The sequence below is a fragment of the Brassica rapa genome, chromosome A07, assembly GCF_000309985.2.
Source record: "Brassica rapa cultivar Chiifu-401-42 chromosome A07, CAAS_Brap_v3.01, whole genome shotgun sequence".
In the NCBI taxonomy this organism is placed as follows: Eukaryota; Viridiplantae; Streptophyta; class Magnoliopsida; order Brassicales; family Brassicaceae; genus Brassica; species Brassica rapa.
The window spans coordinates 1,624,708-1,635,242 of record NC_024801.2 but is presented as its reverse complement, the minus strand read 5'-3'; the positions used below and the strand labels follow the sequence as shown (position 1 = coordinate 1,635,242).

The following is a 10,535-nucleotide window of genomic DNA, read 5'->3' as shown; positions in this document are numbered from 1 at the left end:
CTTATATACAGAACTAAAATGCATTAATTGACAACAAACTATTTATTGTTTTCAAGTGCTCGTAACCATCATCAAATATGTCGTCATACAGTTTTAATGGTTCTTCTGGCAAATTATTTTTGGTTGCTAATTGTAATTTGCTCTTTTAGTTGCTAATTGTAATTTGCTCTTTTAATTTAATAGTATGTTACGGTTGAGTTTTAGTAGTTAAATTGTTCTGATTATAGATAACTTGTTGTTGGATACTTATTTCCTGGATAAGAAATCAGGGATTAGTTTATACTCTCTTGATGATTTCTTTGTATATACTGTGTATATGATTTATTAAACAATGCACATATATTTGAGTATAATTTTCTCAAAGATAGTATCTTGAAAGAAAATTAAAGATTTGCCGACAACCATGAATAGCAAGTAATTTTATGTATTAAACATCTTACAAGAAAGATAAATCATAATTTATTTGTAATTAACAAATAATACATCTTTTGTCCAACATTGACCATACTGTCAAACTAATTAAAGCAGCTTTCAACCTAATTAATAACTAAGCAATTATGCTTAGAGAAAGATATGCACAATATTACACAATCTAATCAGACCCATTGATCTATCTACATTCTGCTAATCTGCTTCGTTATAGATATCGACCAATCATATATATAACCTAGTTATCACAAATAACCCCTATCATTTTACGAACTTTATACTAATTAAGTTAACTAGTTGTTTTCACATAAGTTGGCTCATCCATTCTAATCCATCGATATATTCCGGCGAGTAGAACAAGTTCTCGTAACCTTCACCGTCGTCTCCGATTTGGTAATCTCCAAAAAAGGGCGTAGTCAGATTGGCTTCGACGGAGATAGAAGTTGAGATCGGACTGTTGCTTAAGGCTCCTTCGACTCTTTGTGCCAACCGTTGAATCTCTATTTCAGCGTCATAAAGCTGTTCCTTTAGGTGAAGAACCTGAAATAATTAGTTGATTTGATTAACTAAAATACTTTACCATAAATAGCTAATAATGTTCTATGAGTTTGAATGTTACCAAAAAAAAAAAAAGTTTTATGAGTTTGATTTGATGAGTGTTATTTGTGGGCCTGGTGATTAGAGGCCCAGTGATTAAGACAAGCCAGTGAGTGACCATTAGAAAACGAAGAAAGTTGTACGGAAAGATAATTACATAAAATGATACTTTATTTTATTTATTCTTTAGGTTTTTGCAAGTCACTTCTTTATTATTTTGTTTCTTTTGTATAACAAAAAATAATATATATTTTTATTAATTTGTACTATTTACTACTTTATAGACTAAAGGTAACAAAACAAATCTGAAACTCAATCAAAATTTTGGTTTCTTTCTCTCTCTCTCACACAATTTCTTACAATGTGTTTCGGTTATATTTGGTATTAATTTCCTTTATCTTTAAAATAAATTTCATTTAAAAAAAATATCTAAATCTTTGTTATATGTTAGTATAACCAGAATTTCATTAACCTACAACTCTATCATATATCTTAACCCTTTTCCAAAAAAGAAGAAGAAAACACTCTAGCATATATCTTTAAATAGTTTATGACAAAATAATGTTTTCTCTTAGAAAGAGAAGACTATCACGCACCTCAGAATCAAGATGACACTTCTGAACGACAACGTTTTCGTGTTCGTTCTTGAGTTTGGTGTATTCATCTTCAAGCCTCTTGTTCTTCCACCGTGCACGGCGGTTCTGAAACCAGACGGCCACTTGACGAGAATCAAGCCCTAACTCCGAAGCAAGACGGTTTTTCCTCTCAGACTCAAGCTTATGCTCAAGCCCGAAACTCATCTCCAGCATTCTTACTTGCTCATCACTCAATTTCCTCTTCCTAAACCACCCATTGCTTCCATCTCCACCTTCCTGGGCCATCTCAACATTCTTGCTCTTCCTCCTCCTCCTCGGACGCACTGGTTTTGAATCTACTGCTAGACCATGGACAAGCCCATCAAAACTAATGTTATAACTTAACAAATAGTCTCAATTCTTTAAGCCCTCTTAGTATCATACAAGTTTGTGAAAAGACTAAAATAACTACAATGATATAAAAATGATTAGAACTGTAGAATGGGCAAACCTTGTTGTGGTACTGATGAAGCATAGACATTCGGGTACATCCGAGAAATGAGAAGAAGATTATTATCATTTACATTCTGGTTATTCATGTTTCTTGGTCTCTCTCTAAATTTTGCTTCTCTCTTAGAATGAATAGATTGATGTTTTTTTGTCTCAATTGATTTGCAACAAGAAGAAGATGTGTTGGGAGAAGAGGAGGAGTTATCATTTATAAAGGTAGAGTAGGTGTCAAGGGATGGTTTGATTATACCTTTTCACTTATTTTGTATTACATTTAGTTCTTTTGTGATTTTCTTCAAATTACGTAATTGCCATTTTGCATATTAATACTCTCAATTCCTTCTTTTTTTAAACCAAACTCTCAGTTCCTTTACAGAGGGAAAACAAAAATACTCTTCCTCAGGTATGCGAAAAGATGGATGCATAATGACATATACATCAATATCATTACTATTGTTTCACGTCGCAAAAATATGATTTATATGTTAACTTGACACATATCATTTTCTCGAACTCATGTGAAAGCCATAAGAAATAAATAAAATAATATACCCCAATATTAATTAGACGATAATGCGATAAAGCTTTTACGTGTAATGAGAGGATTAGAGGAAGTCGTTATCACTATCATATGGATAGGTCTCAGCAACAAACTAAAAGAGAAAACATAAGTGACTTGTCTTTCGAAAGGTTGTTTACTTTATAGTGTTTACTTGTATCTCAATTACTTTATAGTTTTCACCCGTTTTTTTCTTTCTTTTTACTCGTTCTTTAGGAAGCTTTTCTTTTAATCGGATTTTTAGACTGGCAACACCTAAAATAAAAGATATATAAATATTCTCTTAGACTATTGCACTGGACCTGTTGAATTAAAATTTCAAAATTGAATGCTCACAATGACCTAGTTGAAAGAAAAAAATCTGATGTGTGGATTCAGTTGTGTTGAAAACTTTTAACCTGTTAAAAACAAAACATCTGAGTCCACATTGACACATATCACTATATTGAAGTATTATGTTTTAATTAAAATATAAATTAAATATATGGTATTTATTTATTGGCTATATGTATATTTGGTATTAGTTTTTTTCACCCCAATTGTTTAAAGATAATTATTTGATAGTAAATATGTTTATTTTACTTTTATATTATATCAAAATTTATTATTTAAAAAACTCTACAAATAGATATTTTTTCATTTTATTTGGACATTAAAATTTTCTTTTTTTTGAAACATATTCAATAATAGATATTTTAATATTTGATCATAGTTATTATTTGCAAAATATAAAAACATAGTGTATTTTAAAAAATTTGTTTAAGTATCAATTATTTTGATTTAATTACAATTTATTATTTTTCTTAGTATATAAAGATGAAAATATAAAAGAAAATAAATGGTGAGATATGATGTTGAATTTTATTAAACAAAACAATTGTAGAGACAAAATTTGTATGAATATTAAATTAATAAGTGGAAGAAAGAGAATATGACGTGAACTGTTAAATACATGTAAATTACGATGTTGAATACTTATAACCATTGTTGATAGTCATAAAGAGATTTGATAGGTGTTCAAAAAAAAAAAAATAAAAAAAAAAGAGATTTGATCTTGATTTTAGTGCAGTAATAATCAGCACCAATAGAATGAATACCGCTCGATGCCTTGAATTTTACCCAAGTTTTTTTAAGCATTTGGGTGTGAATAGTATAGGAGTTTGCTCATCTATTTGAATTAGATCAAAATCACTAATGTAAAAACAAAACTAAATATTCATACGTATGATATTGTTTCATTTGAAAATTATAATGACAATTGACTTGTTTGTGAGTGTGACTGTGGTTTGAGCACTAGACGCATATGCTTCATTTACAAAAAAAAAATTGTCTTATATATCTGCCTCAGTCATACTTTTCGTTTATTAACTGTTACTCAAATTAAAAAGCGCAATACAATAAATTTTTTTCGTAGTTTTTGGAACAATTATAAAGACATTTGTTATATAGACTAGAGATTTTTTCCTCGCTTCGCGCGGATTGTGTCTTATAAATTTATTTTATTTATAATATTATTTGTCGGTTTTTTTTCTTTTACATTAACTTCTTGTTTTTCCAATGTTAGTTTTTCTTAATTTAAATTTATATGTTTATAATTTTTCATTTTTCTTGTTGTAGATGAAGAATTATATTTTTATTAATGGTTTTTTGTGTGTGACATAAACTTTTTGAAATTTTAAAATAATATTATATATAGTACGATTAACACATTAAAGAAGAGAAACATATTCAGACACATTTTACATAAGTTTTATATGCATAATTTTAAACATTATATATATATTATAAGTTTGAAACATATAAATGCTTTCTAAAGCTAAATACTTGTTCTGAGTTTACATAACTTATCGAAAGTTTTATCTCTTTTTAAATTCAAATCACAGAAAAAAATATCAAAAAGTTAGTATAGATGGGTTTTTTGGGCTTTTAAATCAACACTTAAAAATTACATGAATCACATAACAACAGTTTTATAAACAACTGGATAAAATTTGACCGAGCCAAAGATTTTCACACAATATGTTCTTTCTTCTTCAAATTGCGAAGAGCCTATAGGCACAAGAAAAAAAATCATAATTTTTGTTTTCACTTATATAACATTTTTTCTCCTTTACACACAGAGTTTATTACACTGCTATAATCAATGGAGAACTCTATTCATATAAAATTCATATCTATGCATTTTGACAAAGACGAATTTTAGCCATCTTTAGTTTCGGAATGGACCAACTTCAGTCATATACACTATATTTTCTCTATGATTCAAATCTTACAATTTTAATCTATGTGCAGATTTCCATGTGAAAAAGCACGCACGCCATCTATCATTCAACCTATTACTTTTTCCAAAGTAAACACTATAATCCTCGTTTGGTTAGCTCCACAAACTATTCTCTTTGGATCAGTTTACTAAAAAATATGGATACTAATGTCAAAAAATAATATAAACACTATCAACAACAAATATTGGCACAAGACTATTTGGTTCAAGGAACATATTCCACGTAATGTGTTTATATCATGGCTGGCTTTGCGGAGAAGACTGCCAACCAAGGATCGCTTGAGGCGTTGGGGGTTAAATGTCTCAGGAACGTGCGTCCTTTGTAATCTAGAAATAGAGACTCACCATCATCTCTTCTTTGAGTGCTCTTTCTCTCGCTTGATATGGGAGCCTTTTGCTGCTGAAATTTGGATTTCTCCTCCCGCTGATCTATATTCTGTTGCAGCCTGGATCAATCAACCTCGCGTCAACGCAGATGCGCATGCTACTCCAGTCATCAAGCTCTACTTTCAGTCAGCCATCTACCTGCTGTGGAAAGAGCGTAATGCTCGTGTGTTCACAGCTGTCTCCTCACCTTCATCAGTCATCCTTGCCTCTCTCAATCGTATGATGCGCGACCGTCTCCTCTCTTACCCGGCAAGTTCTTCTTTCTCCTTTTCTTTACTTCTTTTTATCTTTCTTGTATAAGACCTCCTTAAGACTTTTTTTACCTTGAGTTGTTGTTGGTTGTTTTTGTTTCCTTGTTGTAATAAGTTGTTTAAAAACAACAGTGTAACCTTTTAGAAAATGATAATCTTACCATCTTACCAAAAAAAAACAACAAATATTGACAATTATGTGAATATATATTTTATTTTAAATCATTATAGTGGACGAAGAAAGCACCATAATTTGTACAACAAATTTTCTTAGATTCACCTCATCATACTCACCATTTTACCATTTTAATTACATAATTTTACATGAGCTTCTTCACCCTCCCCGGTTATTTTCTCTTTATTTATAACTACAATCTAAAGTTATAAACTATATATATTATAAATTAATAATTTATTAACCCTTGAAGTCTAACGATTAAAAATAGAACATAATTCAATATAGATATATGATTCTATTAATAAATTAGCAGTTACAAATTTGAAATTTCTAGAAATATCAAAAGTCGTATGTTAGTTAATTATCTTCTAAATGACGTTTATCTCTAATTTTTTTTATGAGAATATTTTGGGTGAGGTGGATAGTCCCAAAAGCCTTGAATTTAATCCCTTTTATATAGTAGGATGTACTCAATGCTAGAAAATTAAATGCTTAGTCTTCACACTCAACATGTTTCTGGAAAAATCATTTTTGAACTACATTTCATGTTTAAATTCAGTACAAGAAGATAAATGTGAAGCAGACCACCGGTGAAGTACGGAGTGGTTTTACTGGATAATGGATATTAGCTACTTTCCTAATTGGGAAATTAAAAATCTAATTGCCCATGCTATATGGTACTAGGCTATTAGCATATCAACATTATCTTGGTGATTCGGAAACATTACGACCAATAAAAACCTACTCCTTCTATTCCATATTATATGATATTTTACCTCACTGTGTAAATATTAAGAAAATAACTTTTTGTCAAAAGTATTACTAAAATATAATTTAGAATTAATTAATTTAATTATAAATAATAATAATAAATTTGGTTACACAGTTTTCATAAACTTAAAGCTATCTAAATTTATGGAAAAATTTTATATTGGTAAACTCTATTAGATAATATTAAGTTTATTGTTCACTATTGCGATCCCAAATTCCTTGGACCAACTAAAAAATCATAAGTATGAAATAAATAAAAAACTACGCAGGAGAACAAAATAAAATCAGAGTTTATCATATTTATACCAATGCCCATTTTAAGACCAAATTAATTGTCGTTTGTAATAGTTTTGCAGTCGTGTTACCAGCCGAACTCAATTTTCTTTTTTTGTTAAAGAAGAACTCAGAACTCAAATTTGATGGATCAAGTTGTTGTTTGTGCAAAAAAATAAAATATAACGTGATTATAAGAATATGTATTTCTAATTCTAATCGCCTTTTTTAATTCTTGGCTAATTAGATCTGAATATAAATCAATTTTAGAGTAAAATAAATAAAATATCTTAATCTAATGTTATTGTAATAGTTTTGCAGTCGTGTTACCAGCCAAACTCAATTTTCTTTTTTTGTTAAAGAAGAACTCAGAACTCAAATTTGATGGATCGAGTTGTTGTTTGTGCAAAAAAATAAAATATAACGTGATTATAAGAATATGTATTTCTAATTCTAATCGCCTTTTTTAATTCTTGGCTAATTAGATCTGAATATAAATCAAGTTTAGAGTAAAATAAATAAAATATATTAATCTAATGTTATTGACTTTTGTTCAGGCAAACTGGTGTTAATTGAGTCTTGGGATTCGAGAATATATGATAGAAAATTGCGAATAATTAAGATGTGTAGACTCGTGGCCAAATTTAAGTCATTGGTTAATAATTAACTTTATTTAAGTTAAGAGGTAGTTATCTAGAGTCTTAGTTGCTTGTAGATCTGGACTTTGTACAAGTTTCGGTCTCTGAACTGGGAGAAAAACATATTTTTCCTTTATCTGTATGTTTTCCTTTGTTCCAAAATAATGCATGTTAAAATTTTCACATATATTACAAAATATGTTAAATTTTGATTATAAACATATTATCTTTTGTAATTAGTTATTTTCTATAATTTTTAGGCAATCAAAATTCAGTGAATACAATTAATATCTTCAAAATTAACAATTTACCATTAATATATGCATTGAAAATGTAACAAATGTATTTTTAGAAATAATTGTTTCTTTAAAACATATATTATTTTGAAACAGAGAAATTATAAGTTTGGAATCAATGTGTTAGCTATAAACTTTTTTAGTCATTGCACGCCACAACAGAAGATATTTGAGATACAAATACAAATATTTTAAATATTTTTAAAATAAAATATACCATCAAACTAATTTTTTTTAAAAAAAAATTGGCCATTTATGAAAATAGCTTAAAATCTGATCATATAGTTTTTGATAAATTTTTATCTTAAAATAAAAATTACAAAGCATCTAATATTGTTTTGTAGAAAATACAAATCTCAACATAATTTTAATTAGTTTAGTGATTTAAATATTTTTGTATAGATGTATTAAAGTCAATAAACAATAATTTTTCTAGATTATGAATTCTAGTTAAGGACTGAGAATAAATTGCAACAGAAATTAGTTTCGTTCAAAATCTTTGTTGGTATACAAATAATAACAATAAATAATTATTTATTACTCTTTAAACTAAATAGCATATAACAAAGCTATTCCATAAGCTTTGATCTGAGGGTACAGAGTGAAGTTAATTTGCTAAGCTTGAAAAACTAATATGAAAAGCTCGAATTTGTTATATTTTCTTCCAACATTGAAATTAACAACCAAAATTTGTTATAACGAACATTTTTGTTAACAAAGGGTCGAACCACTCATATTTAAAGAAGACACATTTCAACTTCATTTTACGGACAAGAAGAACCGTCCAAAAAGCCTAGATTGAAGAATCCCATTCAGACAAGAGCCAAGAAGAAGAAGGACAAGAAGGAGAAGCAGACGAAGGAGAAGCCGAAGAAGACCAAGAAAGATAAGCAGGGGAATCGCAAGTAGGGTTAATTTCTATCTAAACTTTGAATGGGAAATTAACTTTTTTAAAACTTGATGTTCTGATGAGAAAAAAGTTCCACTTTAACGTTTTCGTTTTCAAAAAATGGGAAAAGTTTCCCAATTTTTATATTTTCGTTTGCAAAAGATGGGAAAAGTTTTCAAAGTTTTACATTTGCATTTGCAAGAGATGGGAAAAGTTTCCCAAATTTTACATTTTCGTTTGCAAAAGTTAGCCAAAAATTCCCAAATTTGACATTTTCGTTTGCAAAAGTTACCCAAGTTTTACTTTATCTTTTGGAAAACTTGGTAGAAGTTGTCCAACTTTTACAGTTTCGTATGATTGAAGCAGTATAGTTCCGATATAAAAAACAAACAGATAAACATAGACTTGTTCCGATAAGTTTCGATTTGGAAGACTTTCCAGTTTCGAGTTAGATAGAACTTAGGATTAGAATTTTACAAACCTAAGCTTAACAAATAATTTAACTGTTGACTAATTTCTTCAGTTCTTTAAGTTCCAAGATAATTTGCGCAATCTTAGATTCCAGCTTCGTGCAGTTGATCGCCTCGTCACGAGCGTCGTTCTTATACTCGTGTTTGCATACATAGTAATGCCTTCCCTGCTCGCCAGTCTTCACTTTGATAGGTTGCCCACAAGCACATTTCATTGGAATGCCACAGTTTGTGTCCGCCACGGCATAGAGCTAGTCACACTCCCTTTTGTCTGCCTTCATCATGTTGTAGTAAGGATCTGAAATTTGAGATTCGGATTTGAGAGAGAGCAAAGAAAAAGGGAAAAGATGGATGTGTGAGAGAGAGAACTTGAGTTATGTATTGGGGATGAAATGAAATTGCGAGAGAGAGTCGAATCGTAAATTGTATTTTTGACAGAAAATTTTTCATTTTCCTCCCAAAGCAATTGGGAGAAAGTTTTCGTGCTAGAGGTACCAAGTTTGAAGTTTTAAAAATATCTTCAAAGTTTCACTTTGATTTGTTTCACAATTTTCTTAGTTTTGACTGGACTCAAAGGATTTATATCATGGTTATACCAATTACATTCAGTTTGCTATGATCATTTCATGTAAACATGTGAAAATATAAATAATTCCATGAAATATAAAAAATTGATCATTTCATAAGGGTAATACGAAGAAATAAGCCACAAGAGTATACATACTGTAATGAAAATCTAGCTATTTGATGAAAATTGGTAAATGGTAAATATATATTGTCCGTTCAATGCCATCAAATTTGATTCAAATTCAAACAATAACTACAAAACAAACAAAGACAAGTTTTCATTAGATTCGTTTTGCAAAATCTTACTAAGTTTCACTAGGTTTTACTTTTGTAGTTTACAAACGACAAAGCTAGTTTTACTAAGTCTTACAAAAATTATTCAAAGTTTGGCTAACATAAAACAACATAACTAGTTCAACCCTTGTGTTTCTTGTGAGTAGGAATGTCAAACAGGTTGATCCGTCCCATCCCGTCCCGTACCGCAGCGGGCTCATCTTTGAGCGAGTCAAGGCGGGTCAGGCCCGCGCGGGATGCGGTCTTCAAAATGGCTGACCAAACCCGTACTGCAAAACATGTAGGCCTTTGCGGATCGGCCCGCAGGACATAGAATTACAAACGGACATATGGCTCCTGAACGCTTCAATACATGATTCATGACGCTTTATCAGTTTCATGACGCATCAGTAAGTGAGTTTAGTCAAGGATTAAACTGGATAAGGCAATACACTTGTTAGTTGAAGATTTTAGGTGGATCAAAACACTAGTTTATTTATTTTTGTTGCTCCAAACATTTTAAAAATAAATAATACTTTAGTTGCTGAATCCAAATATTATAACTCATAAGTTCATAACAAATGCTTTAGT

The 10,535-nt window shown here is 29.8% G+C and overlaps 1 protein-coding gene across 2 annotated transcripts; it reads right to left on the bottom strand.

The window, feature by feature from the left end:
* Nucleotides 1–406: 406 nt before the first annotated feature.
* On the bottom strand, nucleotides 407–4,241 carry LOC103839970 (homeobox-leucine zipper protein ATHB-21). Of its 2 annotated transcripts, none has more exons than XM_009116448.3 (3): nucleotides 2,113–4,241; nucleotides 1,623–1,963; nucleotides 407–969 (listed from the first exon to the last, which is right to left on the bottom strand). In XM_009116448.3, the coding sequence occupies exons 1-3, from the start codon at nucleotides 2,198–2,200 to the stop codon at nucleotides 733–735; spliced, it is 666 nt and encodes a 221-aa protein (XP_009114696.1). In that variant the 5' UTR covers nucleotides 2,201–4,241; the 3' UTR covers nucleotides 407–732. The 2 variants fall into 2 exon arrangements, with proteins under 2 accessions (XP_009114696.1, XP_009114697.1); XM_009116449.3 differs by having other exon boundaries at nucleotides 1,623–1,960; nucleotides 2,113–3,317.
* Nucleotides 4,242–10,535: the final 6,294 nt, after the last annotated feature.

What these genes read in the sequence shown, in the direction of transcription:
- LOC103839970 (XM_009116448.3), bottom strand. Translation starts at nt 2,200, where the DNA reads ATGAATAACCAGAATGTAAATGATAATAATCTTCTTCTCATTTCTCGG. An exon ending in TTCATCAGTACCACAACAAG is followed by an intron (nt 1,964 to 2,112) that starts GTTTGCCCATTC and finishes TCCATGGTCTAG; the next exon opens with CAGTAGATTCAAAACCAGTG. An exon ending in AGTGTCATCTTGATTCTGAG is followed by an intron (nt 970 to 1,622) that starts GTGCGTGATAGT and finishes TAATTATTTCAG; the next exon opens with GTTCTTCACCTAAAGGAACA.